At 33.0% G+C, this 26,409-nt stretch overlaps 2 protein-coding genes across 4 annotated transcripts; one reads left to right on the forward strand and one right to left on the reverse strand.

Moving 5' to 3' along the window:
• Positions 1-1,000: 1,000 nt before the first annotated feature.
• LOC25491242 (60S ribosomal protein L7-4) lies at positions 1,001-3,556 on the reverse strand. The gene is made up of 7 exons (XM_013599125.3): positions 3,426-3,556; positions 3,091-3,269; positions 2,870-2,967; positions 1,984-2,041; positions 1,684-1,763; positions 1,497-1,599; positions 1,001-1,409 (listed from the first exon to the last, which is right to left on the reverse strand). Exons 2-7 carry the CDS (start codon positions 3,265-3,267, stop codon positions 1,194-1,196), a joined length of 732 nt encoding a protein of 243 aa, XP_013454579.1. The 5' UTR covers positions 3,268-3,269; positions 3,426-3,556; the 3' UTR covers positions 1,001-1,193.
• A 1,669-nt stretch (positions 3,557-5,225) lies between these two features.
• LOC25491243 (calcium-transporting ATPase 9, plasma membrane-type) lies at positions 5,226-24,537 on the forward strand. Of its 3 annotated transcripts, none has more exons than XM_013599127.3 (35): positions 5,226-5,382; positions 6,033-6,169; positions 9,957-10,217; positions 11,830-11,946; positions 12,036-12,075; positions 12,751-12,872; positions 12,959-13,090; positions 13,169-13,258; positions 13,566-13,635; positions 13,857-13,927; positions 14,016-14,099; positions 14,182-14,259; positions 14,340-14,411; positions 15,278-15,361; positions 15,471-15,553; positions 15,648-15,756; positions 15,840-15,895; positions 16,008-16,050; positions 16,150-16,233; positions 16,831-16,968; positions 18,066-18,131; positions 18,227-18,325; positions 18,591-18,701; positions 19,005-19,172; positions 19,596-19,655; positions 19,811-19,975; positions 20,161-20,277; positions 21,209-21,307; positions 21,659-21,796; positions 22,585-22,685; positions 23,235-23,280; positions 23,381-23,512; positions 23,694-23,801; positions 23,892-23,983; positions 24,101-24,537. In XM_013599127.3, exons 3-35 carry the CDS (start codon positions 9,987-9,989, stop codon positions 24,207-24,209), a joined length of 3,315 nt encoding a protein of 1,104 aa, XP_013454581.1. In that variant the 5' UTR covers positions 5,226-5,382; positions 6,033-6,169; positions 9,957-9,986; the 3' UTR covers positions 24,210-24,537. The 3 variants fall into 3 exon arrangements, with proteins under 3 accessions (XP_013454581.1, XP_039689090.1, XP_024637342.1); XM_039833156.1 differs by having other exon boundaries at positions 5,242-5,382; positions 6,043-6,169; XM_024781574.2 differs by lacking the exon at positions 6,033-6,169 and having other exon boundaries at positions 5,242-5,382.
• The last annotated feature ends 1,872 nt before the right edge of the window (positions 24,538-26,409 follow it).

Below are 26,409 nucleotides of genomic sequence, written 5' to 3' on the forward strand. Positions count from 1 at the left end.
AAATGCAATAATAACAAAGTTATGATGCATTTCAAGAATCGTAATATAGCATGCATAATGAAAAATCATAAGATAATGGAGCAAGTCGAAAATCATATTGAAAATGAAAAACACGGTGGATCTAGGATTAAAAAAATAAAAAAAGAGTTATAAAGAGTGAAAGAGAAATTAGGGTTACATACCGAGGAAAATCAAAATAACAAATTAGCAATCCTTTAAAAAATATATTAGGACCACTTGGTCCCTACTTAAAAAACCGGTCAAAAAAGAGAACAATTGAGTTCTTAACAATAATAAAAATAAAAAAATAAAAAATAAAAAAAAAGAGAATGTTAAACAGTCCTAATGACGTGGTGTAATAATTACTTGACTAAAATAACCGTTTATATTTTTAAGAAATTTTTTTCTTCCTTCCTTAACAAAGAGTTTTTGAAACGATTCAAAAACTAAAAGAACTTATTTGGGATTTTTGAAACTTAAAGGATTTGTTTGGAACTTTTAAAACTTAAATGATCACTTTAGAAAAGACTTTTAGATGCATTAGACTTTTTTTATACATGTTGCATCTTCATATGTAATCTAAATATGCAATATGTAATCTACCTCTCCAAATCCAAAAACTTTAAATTCTCCTGCCAATCACTGCAATATAACTCGATGTCTTACTTGAACTTTTCTATTGACAAACTATTTGTCTTTATCGCTTTAAAATAGTATCGATTTGAAAATTTTCAACTAAAATCAAATAGCAGCCGCTAACTGCTCTGCTATGCCGCTATAGCGCCACTATCTCATTCCGCACCGCTACGACAATTAGCATAGCAGTTCGTCGCCACTACACTACACAGCCGCTATTGGCTACTATGTTAGTATATGACAAATTTGAGATCAGGTATATAACAAAGGGAACATTATTTGCACCTGCGGGTATAAGCTTTAAATCTAGCAAATAAAAAGCAAATTTGAGACAGAGAAAATGACAAACAAAACGCGAAACAGATAGCTAAGTATTAAGATAGAAATATAACTTATGAGTCTCATAAAATATGACAAACCAATTCAGACTTTGCACAACAAACAATTTATAAAAGTAAAATGTGTTATTTCCAAAATTTCAGATGCCCAAATGATCTTGATCTAAAGCCAACAAAAAAATATCAATTGCCCCTAAAATGATTAAACACTGCAATAGTTTAATTCATTCTTTTGATGAGCTCATTGATGTAATTTTCACGGTTTCCAGCATCACCACCTTCAACATAGTGGTTCCTCTTTTTCTTTAAGCCACCCAATGGAGCTTTGAGCTTGAATGGCCAAAGGAAGTTGTTTGCTTCCTTGAAATGTGGTCCAACAGTCAAGATCTCGTGGATAAGATCTTCAATGCATAGGATACCATGCTTTCCCAGTCCCTGAGGGTCATCAGCAAGTCAGCAACGTATAGTGAATAAACTTGCATAGTAATATTTATTTTAATTTAGAAAAGTAAATTACTGCACCTGCTCAATGATGGAGTTGTCAGTGAGAGGAGTTCGCTGCCTGTCTAGCTTTCCATACCCTCGCTTATAGATGAGTTCCCTTACACTCTTCAAGTTAGGGTATCTAAAATAAAATTGAAAGCCTAATGAGTGTTGAAAAAAGAAAAGAATCACTGCCTTTAAATCAATGGGAAGGAAGTTAACATACCCATAAGTCACATAAGGCTCAACCCTGTGCAACATGTTCATTGTTGCTTTGTTAACTTTAAGGAAAACACCATTGAAAATCTGTCAAGCAAAAACATAAGGATCACCAAACTGCTTTTATACCAACAGAAATATGCACTATACAGTTGTTTTAAAATGCTATACGCATCATAGACTCCCTCAAAGAACATTCAATGTGTTACAATTGTATTACCCAACCAGAAACACAACAAGGCAATTTCTTCAAAACCTAACAACTTAAAATGAGGAGATATCAGTATCCGATGAAAACAAATATTACCTGTCTCAATCGAAATAGTTGCAAGATCTTTCTTGTCTTGGGGTCCATGGCATTTATACTGAAATTTTGAAGTTAACCAGAGTTAGGACGACCAGAAGACCAAAACATCTAAGGAGACAACTTGAATAAACTTCTTAAAAATACTTATAGAAGAAGAAAAATTAAAAGAACATTATAGTAATAGTAAGAACCTACATAACATTATATAAAAACGGAGTGGTCGGTAAAGAACATTGTAAGGATATGAGCTTTTGGTTGATTGATTAGAAATGACATTAACATCACAATTGTTTCAAAAGCTTACTGGTAATTGGTATAACTTCACCACAAACACCACTAAACTAACAACTAACAAGTCCTTATTAATTTTTGTAAAGAACAGTAAACTTATTTAACTCAGCTAGCATCTAATACAATCTGAATCAACAAACAACAACAACAGCAGCAGCAGCAGCAGCTACAACAACAACCAAACCATATCTCCCTATGTGAGGTCGGCTATATGGATCAAACAACGCCATACATTTCTATCAAATACCATATTTCTATAAAACACACTAGTCTCTAGATCTTTATTTAAGAGTTTCTTTTATAGTTTTTATAGATCTTCCCCTACCTCTAGTGATTTGACTCCCCCTTGTATGATCTACTCTCCTTACCACAAAATCCACAGGTCCTCTCTCTACATGCTCAAACCATCTAAGCCTAGTTTCCACCATGTTTTCTACTATATGTTCTACCCTGGCTCTCTCTCTAATGTTGTCATCTATGCTACACATCCAACACAACATTCTCATCTATGCTACACTTAAATCAATTTCATGTTAGTTCTTTATATACTAACACTCTAATCCAATCTGAATCAACACAACAGAAATAAACATACCCTCTGATGCGAATAATAAACAAGAGCTTGGCCTCTGGATCAACATAAAATCCACCTTTCAGCTTAGCCTCGCGCTTCAAACTAATCAACTCTCTTTCCTACACAATACAAAATAAAACCACAACACAATTGATTAGTGAGAAAAAATTAATAAATATCCAGAACTATCACTATAAATCGAAAACAATGAAAAAAAACCATTTAAGAGACATGAGAAGTACCTTATCCTCATACTCCTGAGAATACTGCTTAGCCCTACTGTAAATCAGCTTACGGTTCTCGGCTCTCTTCTTCTTAGAAGCTTCAGATTCTTGAGTTTTAGCCAAAGCCCATTGTTCTTCCCTGTTCTGCTTCTTCAACACAGACTCAGGAACAATAGATTTCACTTCTTCACCCATCTCTGTGATTCATTACCCAAAAAAAAATGCAATTACAACAAAGCTATGATTCATAAACAAAACAAGATGAAAATGAAAAACATACAAATGGTGAATCTAGGGTTCAAGGAAAAACGAAAACAGTGTAAAGAGTGAAAGAGAAATTAGGGTTACATTACCGAGGGAGGAAGTGAATGACACTGCAAATGCAAAGGGTTTTCGCTGCGGGAAGGTTTGTGAATATAAAGTAGGGTTTTGTAGTTATGGGCTTATCACAAATAGTGAGGTGTAAGCCCGATTATTTAGATCCATTGTTTTTTCTTATTACCCGCACCATCAATTTTTCTATTTTGCAAAAGTTTACTTTCTCAAACATTTGATAGAATACTTCATGAGTAAAAAAAATAGGAGTCTTGGCTCAGTGATAAAGATGTCGTCACATGACTGAAAAGTCATGTGTTCAAGTTCTTAAAACAATTTCTTGTGTATAAAATAAAGTAAGATTGCGTATAATACATCAAAATGACGGGACACATTCTTGAACTTTGTGTATGTGAAATCTTTAGTGCATCGGGCTACCAATTTTACTCCCTGAGTAAAAAGATAATTAATAGAATAAAGGTTTACTTTTTTTTTGAAAATCAATTAAACAAGTAGTTTAGAACATACACAATGTTAGTGAAAATGTTGGCTTATTTGCTCTTTTGAATGTTGTAATGAATGCATGACATTTTTGCTAATGAACTTTGCAGTTAGATGTTGAGACAATGTCAACTTTTCAAATTGGATTAAGTGTAATCGGAGTCCTTTAAAGATTTTTTATTATATCACTTATTAAAAAAAAATTGACATGATCTCTATTACCAAAGTCTATTTGTTTGAAAAATCTTTCGGAAGTATTAGGAGTCCCTGCATCTGTTTGGATGTGCGATTGCAATTCACATTTTTTTTCGAAATCAGGACAACACAAAAGCTCCAATTATTAAGTTCTTAAAACCACGCCAGTTTTATATTAGATATTGTTCATATGTGTTTGATGAAACCATTGACAACCCTGCCTCATAAAAAAAAAAAAAAAAAAAAACCTTTATGTTTGCATTAGAACGGAGTTTCACACTTTCAAACTACGATTAACATATGTGCTCGGATCATCGTCATAGCTCACTTCTAACTTTAAACTAACTTATCACTTCCACTCTCAAAGAATTCAGTCAGGGCATGCGTAGCAAGGACAATTCAAAAGTTTCAACTACACTTATTTCTCTATCCTCTCGCTCACCAAGTCTCTCTTTGCAAGTGTGTTGGATAAGCCATTCTACCGTAGGCTTGAAGAGACTCAAAAACACGCATTCAAAGTATATCCAATCACACAAATTTTAGAGGTCTTTTAAGGTTGTAATGTGGCTTAGGTTAATGTGGTATATGTTTGAAAAAATAGGCTAAAAATTGAAGTTAATATATGATATTATTCCTTGTCTATTCGTTAAACAACCAACCTTCCTACTCATCACCAAGACAACATGGGTAGTAAAGAAATACTTGTAATGTTTCTTTTTTAAAGAGACCAGTTATTTACTTTTGGCTCTTTTTTTTTTCTTTTTTTTTTGTCTAAACTGATCTTAGATGGAATAAGTAAAAAAATATTAATTTCTTTTGCAATTATATATTATATTTACTCTTCCTTCTTTCATTGTGTTTTTATCGATATAAGTTCTCTTTGTTAAAGGTAATCTTATTCAAACTTTAATTCATTCCACTATGCTCAGCATTTTGGTTATATATAAACGAAAACATACTAAAGTAAAATTAAAAGAAAAACGTGAGGCGCATGGGAGCTGCATGCATGCCAAAAAAGCCCACTAAATAACAATAGTAGGTTTGGTGCATTTGGTGTGTGCGCACGATAGTCGGTGTACCAGTAATGTAGGAAGTTTCCACGAAATTGCCTTAACATCTTTTACAACAACAAATATTGACTCAAGATCCTATCCTCATCATAGTTTCTCTTCCACTATACTTCACTCTCCTTTTTTTTTTCCTTCTTGTCTCATCTCAACTGATATGCGATCCAAATCTCCTTCAGATAGATTTGTGTCTCTGTGCTCATGCTCAATCCCACATGTTATTTTTCTCACGGTACTTTCATTTATTTATATACTTCTTTATTAAATTATTTATTCATTCTCACTTCTTTCTGATACTGATAGTGATGTAACAACACTTAGTAAGAAAAATAGTATAGAATTACCTTTGCCTTATTGGTATTTACAAACTTGTTTAAGATGTGATGAATGCAAAGGTTAGAATCTTTGCACCTAACAGTGACATTCCCTGGACACAACACAAGTGCCTCGCTTAGACACGAAACAGATCCGTACCAGAGGATTAATAATAAAATAACTTGCTAAATAATAAGTAACATTTAGCATAAAAATATATATCGATCAATAAATTGTGAGTTTACAATATCCTTCAAAAAATTACAATATGATTGAATTCATTTTGTTGAGTTGGTTTTCGACAATTGTTATGTCACCTACTCTTTAGTCGAACCTAAAATCAATTTAAGAAGTCTTTTTTATCCGACTTACAAAATGCTTTCTGCACTAGTGAGTAAATTTTAAAATTCTTTTCAACATTAGTGAGGTATTTTAATTGAACAAGAGCCAAACTAATAAGTATATAGAGTTATATGATCAAATGGTGAATACCTATAATTTGTGGTATTGCTTGTGTTTTTCTTTTTTTTAATATTCTTCTTTTCCTTTTAAAAAAAACTTTGGCAGCGCATTACAGCTATATTTGCTGGTTGAAAGAAGTTGGACACATGCTTGGGGTACCAGCTGCAAGTTATAAGTGTACACAGTTGTGTACTTGCTAGTCGTTTTCTCCAATCGTGATGGAGTCACACATATTACTTTAGGTAAACCAGCATTAATTCAGAGAATCCAGCATTATTCACCATATGATCATTTTTTATTTTTTTTTTATCCAACATTATTCACCATATGATCATGTGTTAGTTGCTGCTAATTAAACCGAGGAATTAAAGTCTAACACATGCTCTAATGATACATGTTAGTATGCTAAAAATAGAAATTATATATTGAAAATCGATAATGCTACTTAGAGCAAATTCAATTTTCACGACAAATCCCGACGTGTTTATTCCACCCCACAAGAGTGTTAACTTTCCCATCAATTAATAACTCCCCCTTGAATTCTGGAAAATGACTGTTTTTCATTGGCAGAATGCCTTTTCGGGATGATTTCTTGGAATTTTTAGTTGCATTATATAGCACTACTGATTAAAAATTGTGCTAATTTTTTTCTTAAAATTTTGAAAACTATTTTTTTTAATAAATGCTAATTATTTATGGAATCTTTAACATGTGCCTTAAGAACACATATTAGTACAACGTCATGACGCAATTAAACAATATCTCTTGTTTGTGTCTTTAAATTTTAGCAACGATTAACAATTATTCGTGCACATAAAGAGAATTTTAAGGTAAATGATAAAAATGTAAATAAATTTGGCCTTTGTATATATATATATATATATATATATATATATATATATATATATATATATATATATATATATATATATATATATATTTAAGAAACTTTGTAAATATAACTAATGAGTTTGGTGTAAAATTATTTAATTAATTTATGGTATTGTCATAAAAGGAACTTTGTTTGTTTATAAGAATCATACTAATTTTTTATATTGTATCATATGAGTAATAAAAATTTAGAAAAAATAACTTTTATCTAACTGACATTTTTGGTGAATAATATTTACCTACTATAGTTTTAAATGATAGGAAATGATATTTATTAAAAAAAATTACCTAATAATTTAAGGATTTGTCTAACAAGATTACACATGTTAAAGTAACAAAAGATGGAAACATTTTATTCAAAAGCAACCATTATTTATTAAAATGGTACTATACATATTTATTATTAAATGTATAAGTTACAATGCAAATTTACTTTTTAAAACTTCTAACATGCACAAATTTATTGGTACATGTCAAATAATCGAGTGTACCTAAATCTTCTCTTATTTTAATATCATTCAATTTTATTTTTCAAAATCAACAAGTCATATGGTGATCAGAAATTGGCACAAACAACACATAATCCACCAACATTGTTAGACTGGATGACAAAATGTGTTTGGAAGAAAAGATCCTACTAAAAATGATAACCATGCGTTTCAATCAAGATTGATCATGAGTAAGAATTGATAGATACCTCACACCAGTAATATGATTGAGAAAACTCAAACTCAAATGATAGGTCACTCATAAAAAGACGCACCACCATTAATCGTTATTCTTAAATGCTAGTTACAAAGTTTACTTGGATAACAATATTACAAGTTTTCATTAAATATTTGTGTAAACTATTTTATACTGCCAATATATCTCCACTGAACTCATGAAACAAATCCAAAAAGTCATGCTAACCGGTGCTTCTGAGGTACTGGTTAAGCATATTATAAAAGAGAATTTTATTATCATAAAAGAAACTGTTTTTTATTTTATTATAAATTAATTCACAATGTATTAACTATTATATAATTTCCTTTTTCATATCCTTAACCAGTGCCACCGGAACACGGTTAGTATTTCCCAAAAAAAAATCATAAAATACATCTAACTAGGACTCTATTGGGCAAGATCAATTTTCAAATTTTGGTAGATAATTTATAACTTATAGAACCAAATTTGATAGTAAATTTTCTCATGAACCTATAACAATTTTTATTTAGCTCAGTTGGTAAGAACAGTGTATAATATATGCAAGGTCCGGGGTTCGAATCTCGACCACCACAAAAATAAAAAACAATTTTTACCAACTTATAATAAAAAATTTATATACTTTAGTTCGAATATGTTTGGATAAACAACTTATTTAAAGTTTATAACACAAATGTTTATCACGATAAACTCTTATCTATAAGCTCACGTAAGCTTTTTTTTTTTTTTTTTGCAAATGATAAAACTAAATTAAATTATTTTTGTATATACTATAAGAAATTTTCATAAACTAGTTTGAAGAATTTGTATAAATAAGCTAAACAATTTTTTTCTTCACAAAAGTTATCCTAAACTATATCAGAAAAATTATTGTCGAACAAAAACATAAATACATTTTTTCTCATTATTATAAATAAAGCTTAATTATCTTTTTGGTCCTCTAACTATTTCATTGGTATTGGATTGGTCCTCTAACTAAAAATTGATTTATTTTGGTTCTCTAAGTTTCTCATCGTTATTACATTTAGTCCTTTCTGTTAGTTTTATTCAAATAAACGTTAGGGTTTGTGTTATGTGAGTATCTGACCTCTTATTTCACACATACATATGAACCATAATAGTTACCAATAATATCAGTCACTATTTAATCATAATACCATAACAAGGCATAAGACCAAAATGATACTAATAAATAAAGTTAGAGGACCCACATAACACAAACTCTAACGTTTATTTGAATAAAACTAATAGAAAAGACTAAATGTAGTAACAGTGAGAAAATTAGAGGACCAAAATAAATCAATTTTTAGTTAGAGGACCAATCTGATACCAATTAAATAGTTAGAGGACCAAAAATGTAATTTAGCCTATAAATAAAATAGAATGTCATTTTTTAAATTATAACTAATGTATCTAGTCTATAATATTAATCAAATACGTATATTATAAATAAGAGAACTTCTATGGTACACTCATAAATTAAGGTGTACCGGTATTCCTGCTTCCTAAATTTATGCATTAACAATCAATTTTATGAAATAAAAAGTTATTTGTCGCATTTGTATCTCAGAAAATATCATTTCATAAAAAAAAAAACATCATTCATTGTTTATAAGAGTCATAATAAGTTTTTTTTACATATTATCGTATAAAATAATTAAAGTTCTCTATTATGAGCAATAAAAATTCAAAAAAATTGAATTTTAATTCGTTGATGCTTTTGGTGAATAAGATTTTAATCATTATAATTATAAATGATAAAAAAAAAATTCTAAAAATAATTCATTTAACTATAAATTTAAGGGTCTGGTGTACTGGTACACTCAAATATGTTGGATGTACCGTAAAATTTACCTATAAATAAAGAGTGGTTCTCTTTTACACATCTTACATGAGATGAATCATTCTGGTGATTATTCCATTTTGGTTTATTAAAAAAAAAATTAATCAGATGCGTCCGAGTTAATTTAATGATGATCAAGACATGCTTTATAGAGTAAGACAAAATTTCAGTGTAATGATAAATGAAAACAAAAGAACGATAATGAGGTGTGTCTAAAACTATCCACCAAAAGTTAACAGAACAAAGCGCTTCTCATGCATCACCGTACAATACACACAACTCATTCTTTCAGTTTCTCCGTTTTAATTTTATTTTATTTTATAATTAATTAATAATTAAAATTAATCAATAATATATTATTCTCCATCAATAAACATTTTCCTACTTTTTTTAATCATTTAATTCTTTAGATGAAAAATTGAATGGAGATGGTGGGACCCATCAACGTAACCACACATTGATCTCAAATTGTAAAACAAAAAAAATAAAAAATAAATCTAATTTGTTTGATTTTGTGGTTGTGCCTGTGCCCTACCATCTCTGTGTGGCACTGGGCCTTACTATCATCGTGTTTTCATTTCTTCACGCAGTAACCGTTTTTCAAATTTGCGGCAATAACAATGGCTTCCAACGGCAACGGTAACGGCCATTTCTCCGTTACTATCGGCACCGGTCACAATGACGATGACGACGATAACAACAATCATCATCCTTCCGATAACAACAACCGCCGTAATGATAATGACAACAACGGCGACAACGATGAAGATGATGAACAAATTGATCCTGATGATCCTTTTGATATTGCTCAAACGAAGAATGCTTCTCATGAAACTCTTCGCCGTTGGAGAGTAATTTCCTTTTCTTATTCTCATTTCTAGTATTATTGTTAATTATTGTGAATTTTGATTATTAATCGTCTTATGTTTTGATGCATTCATCGATTTCTTGCTTTTTCTGTAACTGCATTTTAATGTATAAAATCAATTTCTATTTCTGTTTCTATCTAATTAATTTAATTAGGATTATTCATCGCATTTTTTGGCTTAAATTTTGATGAATCTATCAATGTGAATTGCATTCGTTAATTTCATGCTTGTTCTTTAACGTTTCAATCAATTTGCATCGCTAATTATCTGTACTTTCTATATTGAGATGGATCCGTTAGTGTAATTTGAATTAATGTGAATTATGATTATTAATCACATTTTTTTGCCTAATTTTTTATGCATCGATTTCATGCTTTTTCTTTATCCGCATTTTAATGTATCAATCAATGTAGGAGTACATTACTTAATTGTCTGCACTTTCTATATTGAGATGCATTCATTACTGTAAGTGGAAATTGTACTCGTTAACTAGTACTTAATTTAGTTACTAACTTACTATTATTATGAATATGATACGATTATCAATCACGGTTTTCGCCTAAATTTTGATGCATCAATCAGTGTAGTACATTACATTCATGCTTTTACTTTAACCGCATTTTAATGTATCCGAATTTTCGACCAGTACTTTTTTATGCATCAATCAATGTGCATTGCTAGTTATCTGCACTTTCTATGTCAAGATGGTTCCGTTAATGTAATAGGAAATTGAACTCGTATCCAATGAGATATACTCAAATGACACACACATGCTTTCTATTTTTTGAACAAACATTCATCACTCTTACTTGTTACTTGTTGGAGAATTTATACACTCCTCCTCTCATATTAGGTCAACATCTTATACAAAATTGAGAGATGTTGGAGAATTTAAAGAAACTTTCACTCTTATTTTTGTATATGTGAGATGAATGTAATAAAGGATAGGTCAATATCTTGTACAAAATTGAGAGATGTATGTGTCATTTGAACATATCTTAGGAGGATAGGTGAGTGAAATTTATTAGTGTATAATCACCAATTTGTTGTGACTAATCAGAAACTTGCCATTATATGATATGAGTATTTAGTTTTAATTTAAAAATGAAGAAAAAAAGAAATGAGTATGCAAGTTCCGACAATTGATCAACCTGAAAGTGTATCTGCAAGGAGTAGAAAATAGAAGACTACAGCAAAATGTAACCTACTAAAAATCAAAATTAATTAATTTGATTTGAGGCTTGATTTGATTTGGCCACAAGTACAATCTCGATGATGAGCACTGAATTCAAATGGAAAGAATGAAAGTTATGAGATTCTTCTTTTTCCACAGTTGTTCAAAACTACTGATTCATGTAGTTTTTGAGCTAATTATAAACTACGATTATCATATTTATGGCATGTACAAAAATGCATTTTGGTTCCCAAGCACTACATTTAATACTCAATGAAGTAGAGTTTGTCATAGCCAAATCATCAGTGTGTCGGCTTTTAGCATTATCTCGATCCTGTGTTGTGTTTAACTAGTTTAATTTTGGTGAGGAATGGTAGCTTTCTTCCAAGGCATCTAAACTGAAGTTACACTCATGTACAGCAAGCAGCACTGGTACTCAATGCGTCCAGGCGTTTTAGATATACTCTGGACTTCAAAGGGGAAGAGGAAAAACAGCAAAAGAAGAGCTTAATTAGAGCGCATGCACAAGTCATAAGAGTAATGTTTCAGAATGTCAAACATGTTACCTGATTGAATGTTTCTAACCACCTTTGACTATTCTAATCAACAATTAATTGTTCTATCAGGCTGCACTGCTTTTTAGATTGGCCGGTGAACGTGAACTAGGTATACTTACTTTGATATCGTATTTTTTTCTCCCCGTCTTTTATTGATTATGATGTCTGTCATCTTTGCTTACCGAGAACGTAGAACCTAGAAAGAATAATCTTTATTAAACCATAGCCTGCCACCCTTTTAAGTTGTATCACATAATTAACAAATCTTGTATTCGTTGCAATGATGAGTTTGTAGTATAAACATTGGAGAGGTTACGAGATGTAAACCAGAATGGTCAATTGTTGCGATAATAAGATCCAAAAAGAGAACCAAAAAAAAGTAAGCACAACCTTGATTCCTTTTCTTTCATTGAAGGTATCATAATTCACAAGTGAAGATAGTGCCAGATTACTAGTAATGGTTAAAAAGCAATTACATCATCTGATTTTCTCTATGTGGAATAGAAAATTCTACTGTATTTAATATCCTTAAGCAAATATGCAATTTAGAGACATGAGCTGGTGAAAATCATAAACTATAAAAATGTTAATTGCTTTCTAGTTTTGTAGTTTGTATTCCGCGGCAGGAAGGAATTTATTCGTAGATTTCAATTAATTATTCCGTTATTGGCTTGTACAAATTTATAAATCAAACTACATGTAGTTAGAGCTTGTGCAACTGAATCATTATCTACATGTGGAGTTACTTATTACGACCTTTCAATTTATATTTTGAATTATCCAGTGATAAGTCCAGCAGCTACACCCTCACCTCAACATTCAGTTGGTGACTTTGGAGTTGGCCTAGAACAACTTGCTTCGATGTCTAAGGATCAAAATATTTCTGCTTTACAGCAATATGGAGGGGTAAGTCTACAGCATACTCTTTTGTTTCTAACACAGATGTTGCAATGAGTCACTTTGCTAATATAATTTGATGATATCTTCATCAGGTTAAAGGCCTATCAAGTTTACTAAAAGCAAGTCCAGATAAAGGAATTAGTGGAGATGATGCTGATCTATTGAAAAGGAAAAATGCATTTGGAACTAATACATATCCTCGGAAAAAAGGGAGAAGTTTCTGGGTATGTTTATATCATTATACTATTGTTCCCAATGAATTAATTATGATACTGGCATTAATTCATTTTGATTGTTTACAGAGGTTTTTATGGGAGGCTTGGCAAGATCTGACTCTCATAATATTGATTGTAGCAGCTGTAGTGTCATTGGTGCTTGGAATAAAAACAGAGGTGTGATCATCATTCATATTTTCTAATTGTATCGTTGATTGCACATTCCATTTAAGCTCAATATTCACTCTACAATTTCTGAGCTTTTGACATCACTAAATTTTAATTGTTTACTTTATGCATTTTATTTACGAAACCCTCTCTTCTCTTTATATGACTGTTTCTGCATGGTGCTTGGTTCTGAATCTTCTGATTATTCTTGTCATTTCATTTGATATTGGATAAGTTTGTTGTTTACATTCTACTGACATAGTTATTATAATATTATTCCTGGTGGTTTATCCTTTCTTTCACTTGTAATTCGCAGGGTTGGAGTGACGGATGGTATGATGGGGGAAGCATTGCTTTTGCAGTTTTACTTGTTATTGTAGTTACTGGTACTGCATATAACTCTTTTTAACGATGAATTTACTCCTATCAAAAATATTATGTTATACGTGTGTAGAGGATGGCATGTTGAGATTTGGAAGAAATTCTATTTCCCATTGAACCTATTTGTGTTCTTCGATTTTTCTTTATTAATGACCCTAATGCAAACTGTATCAATATATTTGTAAGACCGACTGCATGCTGTTACTGTTAATTTTTGTTTGTCCAGCTGTCAGCGACTATCGACAATCTCTGCAATTTCAGAATTTGAATGCAGAGAAACAAAATATACAATTGGAGGTGTGTAACACATCTTAGCAACACATAACTTGCTAATCATTGGGAACATAAGCTAACATAACTATCCTATACTTTGAGCTTGTTACAGGTCATGAGAAGTGGGAGAACGATTAAAATCTCCATATTTGATATTGTTGTTGGTGATGTTATACCCCTTAAAATAGGAGATCAGGTGAGTTTGCATGATATTTTGAGTTTGTCAGGAAAGTAAATGTGTTTTCTTTTTCAATAATTACCTCTATCGGTATACTCAGGTTCCTGCTGATGGAGTATTAATCACAGGTCACTCACTTGAAATCGACGAATCCAGTATGACTGGTGAAAGCAAGATTGTATGTATTTTAATACCCTCTATTTACAAAATTTAACGGTTTTTAATTCTTATGACTTTAAAGTAAATAGTGTTATGCAGGTTCATAAGGATCAGAAAGCACCCTTTTTTATGTCTGGTTGCAAAGTAGCAGATGGTGTTGGCGTTATGATGGTACAATATGATAATATTAGACTATTTTTTGTGAGCAGTGGCTTTTGTTGATATATAAAAAATGAAAATTGCTAAATGATATGAAAGTATTTTCGTGAAACAACTCAAATCGAAAAAAGTATGTTTTATGTCTCACTTGCCCATTGAATTTTCATTATTGTTCTTTTCTTTTCCTAACTATCATCGGTTATTAGGCATTTTTAAATGTTTCATTCATAGAGATTTCCTAAAATAAATAAAAAAAATTGCTGGTAAAAATTCGCTGATTTTAAGGTTTTTGGAATTGTTTCGGTGCCAAATGTTTCTGGCTTATTCTGCTTGCATGTATTCATGCTGATATTTTCTTTTCTTGTGGTTAACTTTGGCTTCATTTGTTCCCGTGAACTTAGCTCAGTTGGTATGGACATTGCATATTATATGCAAGGGTCGGGGTTCGAACCCCAGACACCCCACCTTTTCAACTTAAAAAGAAGAATTCCTAGCCACTAGACTACTTGATAAAAAAAAAAAAAAAAAACTTTGGCTTCATTTGTTTGGGGCCAAATATTGAGAGCTGGCTGATTGTGTTCCATTGTTGATACATAGATGAATTAAAATATAAATTTAGTCTTCTATAATTTTTTTTTTTTTTATAAAATTAGTCTTTCATTTGTTTTAGTAATTAGTGGTCCCACAATTTTCTTGTTGTTTTTGTAATGCAGTGAATTTAATCCTTTCAATAATAACTTTTATTGATAAACTTTTCGTAGTGTGCTCTCTATGTAAGTCCTAGTGTACTATTTTGATTATGGTTGTCTTCAAACCCGTGAAACAAAATTTATAGAATGCCCCTACCATAAAGTCACATTTTAGACTGCCATATGTAGGTAACTGCTGTTGGTATTAATACTGAGTGGGGATTATTGATGGCAAGTATCTCAGAGGACACAGGAGAAGAGACTCCATTACAGGTCCCCCCCTGCTCCATCCTAATAAAAGAAAAGAAAGACTGTTGCTTTAGCAGTATGTTATCGAACCCCATGTGTTAAAACTGAGATTACTTTTGGTGACATGAAATAGGTACGTTTGAATGGAGTGGCAACTTTTGTAGGTATAGTCGGGCTTTCTGTAGCTGTTTTAGTGCTTGCAGTCCTCTTGGGAAGGTAATCTGAAGTTTTTCTTTTTTCGTTGGCTATAACTCGTTAAACATGTATTGTGTCATTATTGACATGTTATGTTATGGATTTGAAATTGTAGATACTTTTCTGGCCACACATATGATGCAAAAGGAAATCCCCAATTCGTTGCCGGAAAGACTGAAATTAGTATAGTAGTTGATGGGGTCATCAAAATTTTTACCATTGCAGTAAGTGCAAGTTTTGAACTGTTTTATACATTTATTTGTTCATCTATGTGTAGCAGCTTTTGACTATATATAGAGCCATACAGGTCACAATTGTAGTCGTTGCAGTGCCTGAAGGTCTACCTTTGGCTGTTACTTTAACGTAAGAACAAGTGGCTAGGTTACTTCATTATACAATTTAGATGTAGCAAAACGAACCCATTGATTTTTCTTCTAATCTGTGTAATTTTCTTTCTCTGTTGCTATCACGATAGCCTGGCATACTCGATGCGGAAAATGATGGCAGATAAAGCCTTGGTAAGCATCATTCACATCTCCAATCCTCAAGTCCATATCTTAGTTTTGCAAATTTTTATGCTATTTTTAGTTTTAAAACCTAACGACATAGATGTGCAGGTGCGAAGGCTGTCAGCCTGTGAAACTATGGGCTCTGCTACAACAATTTGCAGTGATAAGACAGGAACATTGACGTTAAATCAGGCGAGTTTCAAAATCCAAGGCTTGGATAGTCTGAAAGGAGTTATAAGTAATAACTATAATTTACATTTATGCAAATTAGTAAAAGCTTCGAGCGTTGTGGCTTTTATCTAAGTGTAGGTGATTGTGGGTTCATAATACATTCGTAATTGCCACTTTCCTATAATTTTCAGTTATTGTGTCGCAATGCATGTATCAAAATGCTGATATTTCCAGAATTCTAAACAGTATAACTTCAGAGATTAATCCCTGATTTATTTGTTTGGGTTGACGAAGCATTGTGGTTGAATTTCTGTCCCTTACAAAATTCAAGGCTTCTGTATGGACGGGAGAAGGATACATTATTCATTATTAAGTGTGATATGGATAAATAGAGAGAAGGAACTCATAGAACAAATCAGTTGTTCAATAAGTGGCTTCATTTGTTTGATAAAACCCTTGAGCTTGTAATAGCCATAGTCTACTCTATCCGATAGTTTATACAATTCATCAAAAAGCTAGTAGTCCATTCTGTTGAACTCTCAAGTATCTGTATTTATTTGTTTTTTTAAATCCTTGAATTATGGAGACATCGTAATAATTTACTGTATGGCACTACAGATGACTGTTGTTGAAGCATATGTTGGGAAGAGCAAACTAAATCCACCAGATGACTCTTCAAAGTTCCATCCAGAAGCATTATCTCTGATAAATGAAAGCATTGCACAGAATACCACCGGAAATGTTTTTGTCTCTAAGGTTAGTCTTTATATGCTATTTTAATTACTGTAACTAGGATTCCCTTTTATGTTTTTGTGATATTTGGTGCTAAATTAACTCAACGATTTTGATAAGTATCAAGTACTTGATGAGAACCCTCCCTTAAAAGCTAGCTATGAAGGGAGAAAAACCAAGCCAGTTAAACACTCCACCGAGCATCCCATACTCTCGATATGGGACTTGGGCACCTCATAATACCCAAGTCCCTATCATAGCACTGCCCTTCTGAAGCGACGCCCTGATGGCTGTACTCTACGACACTTTACTCGGCCTTTCCGTCAGCCGTTCCGTAGGTAGCCCTTTCCGAGCCATTGACAACCAGCTTGCATATTAGTTTATAAGCATATCTAAGCACTTGAGGAACCTCCCTTAAAAGCTAGCTATCAAGGGGGAAAAACAAACCAATTAAATAATCCACTGAGCATCCCATACTACTCGATGTGGTACTTGGGCACCCCATACTACCCAAGTCCCTATCAGATTTTTTCGTGGTCTTGATTAAAGTTTTTGTTTGAGGAGAGTGATATTTTAATTCTTCAAATTGACAACCGAGTACAATCATATTTGCTGTGGTCATTTATCTTCTAGAAGATCTGAAACAAATTCAGTAGTATTTCAATAGAACTTGTGTGCCTCAGAGATATGAAATGAAACCTCCACTTAATTGCTTCAGTTTTTAGGGAAGTTAGTCCATCATATGTCGTCAGAGCCTCCATGACTAAGTGGTTATTATTTCAATCCTTGCTACCCTAAGTCAGCACGTAAGGTGAAATAGTTATGTGCATTGTGCATACTGCAAGTCTAAAGGGCTTTTAGTTTTATGTGAGGTGCATGTTAGATATGAGACCAATAAAATGCCTGACATACACTATAGGTAAATTGACTTCATTGATTTTTCATTTACTGATATGAATCTGCACTGGTCTTGCGAATGTGTTGCATAAAAGCTGAAAGATAAATTCTTTATTAACCTTTTCTTTCCCTTTTTAATTGTCACCAATGTGTTTTTGATTTTATGAATATGACTAGAGTTTTCTTATCTAGAGTTAAATCTCCGATTTTATTCTGTTTCATAGGATGGTGGAGAGCTAGAGGTTTCAGGATCACCGACAGAGAAGGCAATTCTTTCATGGGCAGTCAAGGTACCCTGACTTTTGTTCCTGTGTTTTTTTCCCTGTCAATCTCCCCTTTCGTTAACAGTGTGTTGATTTGAAACTGAACTCATTTTTATATGCAGTTGGGTATGAATTTTGATGTTATCAGATCTAACTCAACAGTTCTTCATGTCTTTCCATTCAATTCCGAGAAAAAACGAGGCGGTGTTGCTCTGAAGCTGGTAATAATTTGATCAAAATATTTACCAATTCATCCTTTCATTCATTGTAGCTTATCCTAGTATCGGACATATTCAATTATTGTAGCTTATACTAGTATCGGACATATTCAATTGTGAGCTAAATTAAGTTATAAAAATGAATGTTGTTTACTCTGCTATGATGAAACCATATCACGTGGATAGATTACATCAGCTTTTTATTGAATTTTAAGTTCCCATTAACTTTTCTATGATAATAAGATACATAAACCAATATTCATGGCAGGTGGACTCTGGAGTGCATATACACTGGAAAGGAGCTGCAGAAATAGTTCTAGGAGCATGTACCCAATATCTTGATTCAAATAGTCACCTGCAATCCATCGAACAAGAGAAGGTTAGGAACAGCAGCTTCAAGTCCGATGAAATTTTAAGAAATTCAGTGAACTTAATATTGGAGATAAAATTTTCTTTTGATTAATAGCCAGTAAAAATTAAGAAAAACACGTGGAATAAGGTTACCACCAAAATACTTTATTATCATCAGTATGATTATGGTGTTTTTTCAAGTTACTGATGCCAAATTATGCAATTATATATCAACTGATAATCTTTCCAAAGTATAACAACTGAGAGCGGTAAGCATTCCTTTTGGCAATGTCCTAATTAAGCAGACATTTTTTGTTTAAAACTCTTTCAGGATTTTCTCAAGGAGGCTATTGATGACATGGCTGCTCGCAGTTTGCGTTGTGTTGCTATTGCATACAGATCGTATGAATTAGACAAAATTCCATCTAATGAGGAGGATTTAGCCCAATGGTCCTTACCAGAAGATGAGCTTGTTTTGCTTGCTATTGTTGGAATCAAGGTAAAATGCAAGTGTAGGTTTTCCTGTTATATTGCATTAACTTGATGTTTATCTCATTACATCCATTTTATCTACAAATAAGTCATGGGTTCTGGTCAAAATATTCTTAGTTGTATGTTTAAACCCTTATATGCGTGTCTATATCTATATGTTCCCCCACTAACAATATATATATATATATATATATATATATATATATATATAGAGAGAGAGAGAGAGTGTGTGTGTGTGTGCGCGCGCGTGTGCGTGTGCGCTTGCATGTGTGTTAGGAACAAATATTACAGATTATGAGCTTTAGAATATTCTTTTTTGCTGAATATGAAATTGTGTACTGTGTAGAGTGGAGCTTGTTTGGTCCTTATGCTTTCAAACTAACCCTAAATAAATTCCTTCGTCTGAGTTAAAACTAATCCATGTCTTCAGGATCCTTGTCGCCCTGGTGTCAAAGATGCCGTGAGAATATGCACTGACGCTGGTGTTAAGGTAATATATGCGTCATGTTTGATGACTACAGTATTCATATTGCTTGATCAATTAACAGTGTTGGAACGTGGTTTCTGACTTTATAATAGCACATGAGTGCTAACCCAAAATTTAATCAAGGCAACCCAACACATGGTACATTTATGAACTCTCAGGTACGCATGGTTACTGGAGACAACCTTCAAACAGCAAAGGCAATAGCTCTGGAGTGTGGGATACTGGCTTCAAATGAAGAAGCAGTTGATCCATGTATAATTGAAGGAAAGGTATTTCGGGAGCTATCTGAAAAAGAAAGGGAACAGGTTGCGAAGAAAATTACGGTATGCTTCGTCCTTTCTTCCATTGTGATTTCTTTTGTTATCTGCATGAGTTGCTATTATTCGATAGAGGATGTTTAACTCTCTATTCATAGCCTTATTCAAAGTAATGCTGTTTGTGCTAATAACTTCAATTATATTACATCCGATGGAATTTTCTAATAGTGATTTGAATAATATATATATAGGTGATGGGCAGGTCTTCTCCTAATGACAAGCTTTTGCTCGTGCAAGCACTGCGTAAAGGAGGTGACGTGGTTGCTGTCACAGGAGATGGCACCAATGATGCCCCTGCACTACACGAGGTTTGTCATATTCCTTGGATGCACCATCTTGACTTTTGAGGAATGAAATAACTTAAAAAAAATTAAAAAATCTTCTGGATTCTTGCGTATGAGTGAACCTGCACAGTAATCATAGATATATTCCACTGAATCGCTGATGCAGACAGCAGCATTTTGATCAGTATATAATAGAGCATCTATACTTGTTGACTTGACTTCATCATAAACTTATCTCGTTAAAATATTTCTACGTGCAGACATATATTTCTGTTTGATTTGTCCTTTGAACTGTCAGTTGCTCTTAAGTAATCATGTAGATATGATTGTAGTTGCATTTGCAACTGTTGAATGCAAAAAAATTGCATATATGAATGTCAAGATTATAGTTATCAGCATTCAGTATCAAAAAATATTCTGGATCTAATATTGCGAATACAAGTGGAGGAAGTAGGGAGCAAATATATTGTTTCTGTAAACTAACTGTTTTTCTACCAAAATCATGACCATGTCCATGCCAATAGTCGTTGGCTTTAATAAGAATGTCTTGTTCCTAGAACTATTAAGCTTATTGTGTTTGGCTAACTTATTGAAAAGCTGAAGAAGGGAGAGTAGAAGAGAAAAGGAGAGAGAATGCAAATAAGCCATCTCTTTGGGTGATACTGCTATTCACTGTTTAGGACATTTTTATCAGCAAAATACTTTTCCTTCCATACAAGAGTAGTAAATTCAATGTGTTTTCTTTTTGTTAGCATTTCTAGCATATTGATGCTTGCAATTAATGTAGTACATATATGTGCCCCTGGTTGATGGTTTGAAAGTTTACTCCCGCCTTTTGCGCCTCCATCTGCTTGATTGGGTTGTGATATTTCATTCTTCATTTTCAAATTCATGTTTACACTGAAAAAATATCCTTTTTGTAGTTGACTTTGTGCTTTACTATTTTGTTTTGTAGGCAGATATTGGTCTTTCTATGGGCATCCAAGGAACTGAAGTTGCAAAAGAAAGCTCAGATATTATAATCTTGGATGATAACTTTGCATCAGTTGTAAAGGTAAGCATTTTGTTTATTGGCTCAACTCTCAAGATGATGATATCACCTTTGTCCCATGTTTTTGCATGTAAATGGTTCAATACACTACTAGAAAGTCATTACTTTTTTGTTTGGCGTTGTTTTATTTTCTCCAGTTTTTATCAACATTTACATCATTTAGCCCTTTCGGCTTAAAAAATTTGGCCATGAACTTCCCATGGCCGAGAAACATTCCAATTTACCAATTCACTACCGTAGTGGGCATAATATGGTTTTATCTTCAATTTGGCTTAAGGAGAAATATATTTTACCAGTTCACTAAATTGATCAATCTGTAAATTATCTAAGATGTCTGTTTCAATATTTATGTAGGTTGTCCGCTGGGGCCGCTCTGTATATGCAAATATTCAGAAATTTATCCAGTTCCAGCTTACTGTGAACGTTGCTGCTCTTGTAATAAATGTAGTGGCAGCAATAAGTTCTGGTGATGTTCCTTTAAATGCAGTACAGGTACCCCTCTTTCTTTCTTCTTGTGATTATTTTTTAGTTACATTTATGTCGATGCTCCAAAACCTGATCAGAAGGTGGGAAAGTAGGTAACATGACCAAACTTTTAAGGCCACAAATTTGTAGCATTGTTCAGAATCAAAACAGAATAACCAAGTTGCTTGGGCTCCAGTGGCAAGGAGCTCCTTCCAAGGACGTATCCGGGGAATACCGGGTTCGATTCCCAGGGGGAACAACACTTGGCCAGTGCGCATGCCTCTACGCATGAGCCGGATTAGTCGTCCACCAAGCCAAAAAAAAAAAACAGAATTTTTTTACTAATATATCAATTGTTAACCCTAGAAGTGCCTTTGCTTGCTGGTAAGGTAAGTGATAAGACAAATTGACTCTGGCTGGTGCTTTGATGGACATAAAATGTAACAAATGTTAGGTGTATCGCTAGAGTGGGTTGGGTTTGCTTCAAAGATATCCATAGTATAGTAATAGGTGGCACAATGTGTAGAAGTAGCTCTGACGTCTTATCTGTTTGGGTCAAAACTCACCTTACAGAACTCTTACTGCGTTTGGGTTATAGTTCTGAATGTTTGTTGTCGACTACTTTTCTCATGCAGTTCAGGAGAAAAGGTGTTGAATTGCTGTATCCATTAATATAATTGTGGCTTAGAAATTCTGAATGTTAATTGTTATTGGAAACCAAGACTTTTAAATTAAGTAGGGAAGAGCTGATTGAATTAATCAACAATGAAAACAACATCCATATTGTTTTTTAACGCACCTGCTCTTGGGTGCAGCTTTTGTGGGTCAACCTTATCATGGACACACTTGGGGCCCTTGCCCTGGCTACGGAACCACCAACAGACCACCTAATGCACAGATCACCAGTTGGTCGAAGGTTTGGATTGACTTGCTTTCTCATTTGTCACTTCATTAGCTATTAATTTACAGTAACACTCTTAATTCTTAAAGCTGGGCTGGCACGTATATGCACACTCATGTACACATGGCTTATATTTGATGTGTTTTCAGTTTTGATCCTTGGTGTGTGTGTGTGTGTCTGTGTTTTCTCAACAAAAATTTATGGCATTGAAGAAGTTTTGAAAGATAACTCTTGCATTCTATACCATTTTGCAACTAATGAACATAAATGCTAGCAAAATGTTCACTTCCATGAAGTGTCACTTTTTCTTCCAAGAGCAGAAAAGTCAGTGGAAAAGAATCTAAGTGTGCATTGTGTAGTCTTGTGCCCTTGTTTCTTGTTTAATTGAGTCTTGTGCCCTTGTATCTTGTTTAATTAAGTAATGAGAAAGTTATGTTGTTTTTCCCTTCACATTTGAATTTTATACTCATTTTCCTGAAACTCTCCGGGGTTGCGTTTTCGTCAAACATTGAGTTAAAAATGTACACTTTTAATTTTAACTATGATCTTTTCTTGGAATTTCAGGGAACCTCTTATTACAAATATCATGTGGAGAAACTTGATCGTACAGGTAAAATAGTTTATTCAATGTAGATACTTCGTAAGATTAAAATGGAATTTGAAATATGACACTCTTTAAGTTTGTCTAATTATATTATTTGTCATCTCAGGCTCTTTATCAAGTTTCAGTTCTTCTCTTTCTGAACTTCTGCGGTGAAAGTATTCTACCTAAGCAAGATACTAAAGCCCATGACTATCAAGTGAAGAATACTTTGATATTCAATGCATTCGTCATGTGCCAAGTAAGTGGAATAGTAAATTATTGAATGTGTGGAATAGTAGATTGGTATTTTTCAACCCTTGTTTTTCCTTTTTTCCCCACATTTTGAGAGGAGAGAAGCCTTTAGGTGCAATTATACAAATACATTTTTGCTATAAATTCATCCTATTCTTGAGTAAACAATTTTAAGTTTCCACTAACAGATATTCAATGAGTTCAATGCTCGGAAACCAGATGAAATGAATGTCTTCCCAGGAGTGACTAAGAACCGTCTCTTCATGGGAATTATTGGAATAACCTTTATACTTCAGGTGAATACGGAACCTTTTGTTTTTCTGTTCATAAATCTTATCTTAATTACTAACATTTGCATGCTCTATCACTCTACTCCAAATTTTCAGATAGTCATCATTGAGTTCCTTGGAAAGTTTGCCTCAACGGTGAGGCTTGACTGGAAGTTGTGGCTTGTTTCTCTTATAATTGGCCTTGTCAGGTTAGTTCGCCAAACTTAATTAGCATTTAATCTTGTCCATGCTCTTGATATTATCTAGAGTTCAAGACATCTATGTTTCGAGACTTGATCATGACCATTGTTTTTGCTATCTCACAGCTGGCCTCTTGCTATAGCTGGAAAGTTCATTCCAGTTCCCAAAACACCATTGTCACGTACGTTCATGAAGCCAATTAGACGATTGAGGAGGTCTCGTTCTTCGCAATAGGAAGTCGAACACGTGCAATTCATATTAAGCTAACGCCTGACAAGTAACAATACACATAACTAGCCCCAATTGTTGAAGCTTTTCTTCTACAATATGAATACAATGTAATGTATATTCAATACTTCCCAAAGGGATTTAATTATAAAGCAATCTTTATGTGATGTGTTAACCTTTACCTCTTTTCCTTTTTTATTAATATTTTTGATCAACTGTACATTGTAACATTTCCAGATATTGTTAGAATTACTTGTTGTAAATGCTATCAAACTGAACTAGCACAAGGTTCAATTTCAACAAAAATAGGAAAGAAAGGAAAGCATTGGCATGATTTTAACTTTGTACGTTTCATTCATCACATAAACTAGCATTCCCTTCCAGTTACAAGTTGCGACATCTTTAACTACTTTTTATAAGAAGAAAATGCATGTCTGTTTATTCAAAGCCAACAATTTAACTGGTTTTTGCAATTTGTGTGAACTGTAAAGGATGTGGTATGTTAAGCTGAAATATTAAAACGTACTTCATTATAGGAGAAACTGAAAAATTCACTTTGGAACCATTTACTCATCACTTTCTATTAATTTAATGAAACAAAGAGAGAAAATACAAATACGTAAATGAATGCTTTAAACTTTAAAGAAGGCTCTTGTATTAAAAAAAAAACTGAGAATTTCTTTTCCCACTTTTCTTGCTTCTTGTGGGCCCTCCATTTTTTGAATTTTATCTCTGTTTGGATTATATAATCCGAAACATTTCTATAGCATTCTGGAGTATATAATCTGAAATCTCTCAAAACTCAGAAAATCGGGTGTTTTCCCATTGAATCTATCTAAGCATGTTTCACAACCTTTTGGCAAATGCAATCTAAATACAAATTTAACGGTTCAAACTATAAAAACCGAAATGTATCCGCACATAAAATATCCATAATTTATATAGAGAGTATAAGAATTAAATCATGTAAAATTAAATCATACATATTCGACATGCATCAAAATATAACACATGATAATATTATACATGTTATCCAATTAAAACCAAATATTTGAAACAATATCCTTACTCTTACAAAATATCCAAATCAAAATATTCCGAAACACAATGAAACACCATAAACCTTACTGGGTAGCATGCCCCCTAGAACCCCCATCTTCCTTTGGCGAAACACCATCTCAACAATGATTTGTAAACCCTTTCAGACTGGACCCCCTGCTCCACTTGACCACTAACCAGTATCCTAATGGTTATCGTCCTGATGCAGCCTGATTGTGGGCTCATGTCTTCTTACAAGGTGTTGATCTCCTCTTCAACATCAATCTTTCTAAGGGCTTTCTGCTCGGGTGGTCTAGGAGGACCTCCTGCAGGTGTGGAAAGTATATAGTCAAATCAATATACCGAAGAAAAGCATGAGTTAAATCCAAACTCAACACATGTGTTTTAGATTATATAATCTAAAACATTCCTATATGTATACAACCACATACTCTTTCCCTTGTTTCAAGAGTTATGAAATTTGCCCTAAACTACTCTCAAACCATCCAAAATCCAAACATTCACACATTGTATCATTTGAAGTGAAGTTCCTCTAAAAGGGTGCGGCCGGCAGAGGGAGGGAGGGAGGGAGGAAGGGAGTGAGTGTGTGTGTGTGTGTGAGAGAGAGAGATTAACAAAGTCATTCTTCCTAATAGGTACTCTTTTCTTTTGCTGCACAATGGGAGTGTCTGTTAGGTACCAAGTCTTATAGAACAAGACCCTCTCGCTGTGGTGGATGATCAGGTTATAGCCTTTCATTAGTCAGTACTTGATATGTTGTCATTGACTACTTTGTTGACATAATTCAGTTCAGTTGTATTAGACAAGACATTTTAAATGTTTGATTAAGCATTACTTCTTGAATTTGTTAGTATAGTTTTTTGAGTGCATGGATTTATTGCATAGGATAGGTAGATATTATATCGTGTAAATATGGATATGATATCCTGTACTTTTTTTATTGATTGTTTTAAGCCTATATAAGAGATCTTGTTGTATAATTGAGACACACAGTATTTGACATATGTGTCTCTCTTTTCTTCTCACAAAGTAACATTTGTCGAGTAAATTTTCCATAGCAAATATGACCCTAAAGATGTTGAGTTCTGCATAATGATCTATGGAAAATGTAAATCATGTTGATGAAGATTATGGAAGGGATGTAATA

This window comes from Medicago truncatula, chromosome 4, assembly GCF_003473485.1.
Source record: "Medicago truncatula cultivar Jemalong A17 chromosome 4, MtrunA17r5.0-ANR, whole genome shotgun sequence".
NCBI classification, from domain to species: Eukaryota; Viridiplantae; Streptophyta; class Magnoliopsida; order Fabales; family Fabaceae; genus Medicago; species Medicago truncatula.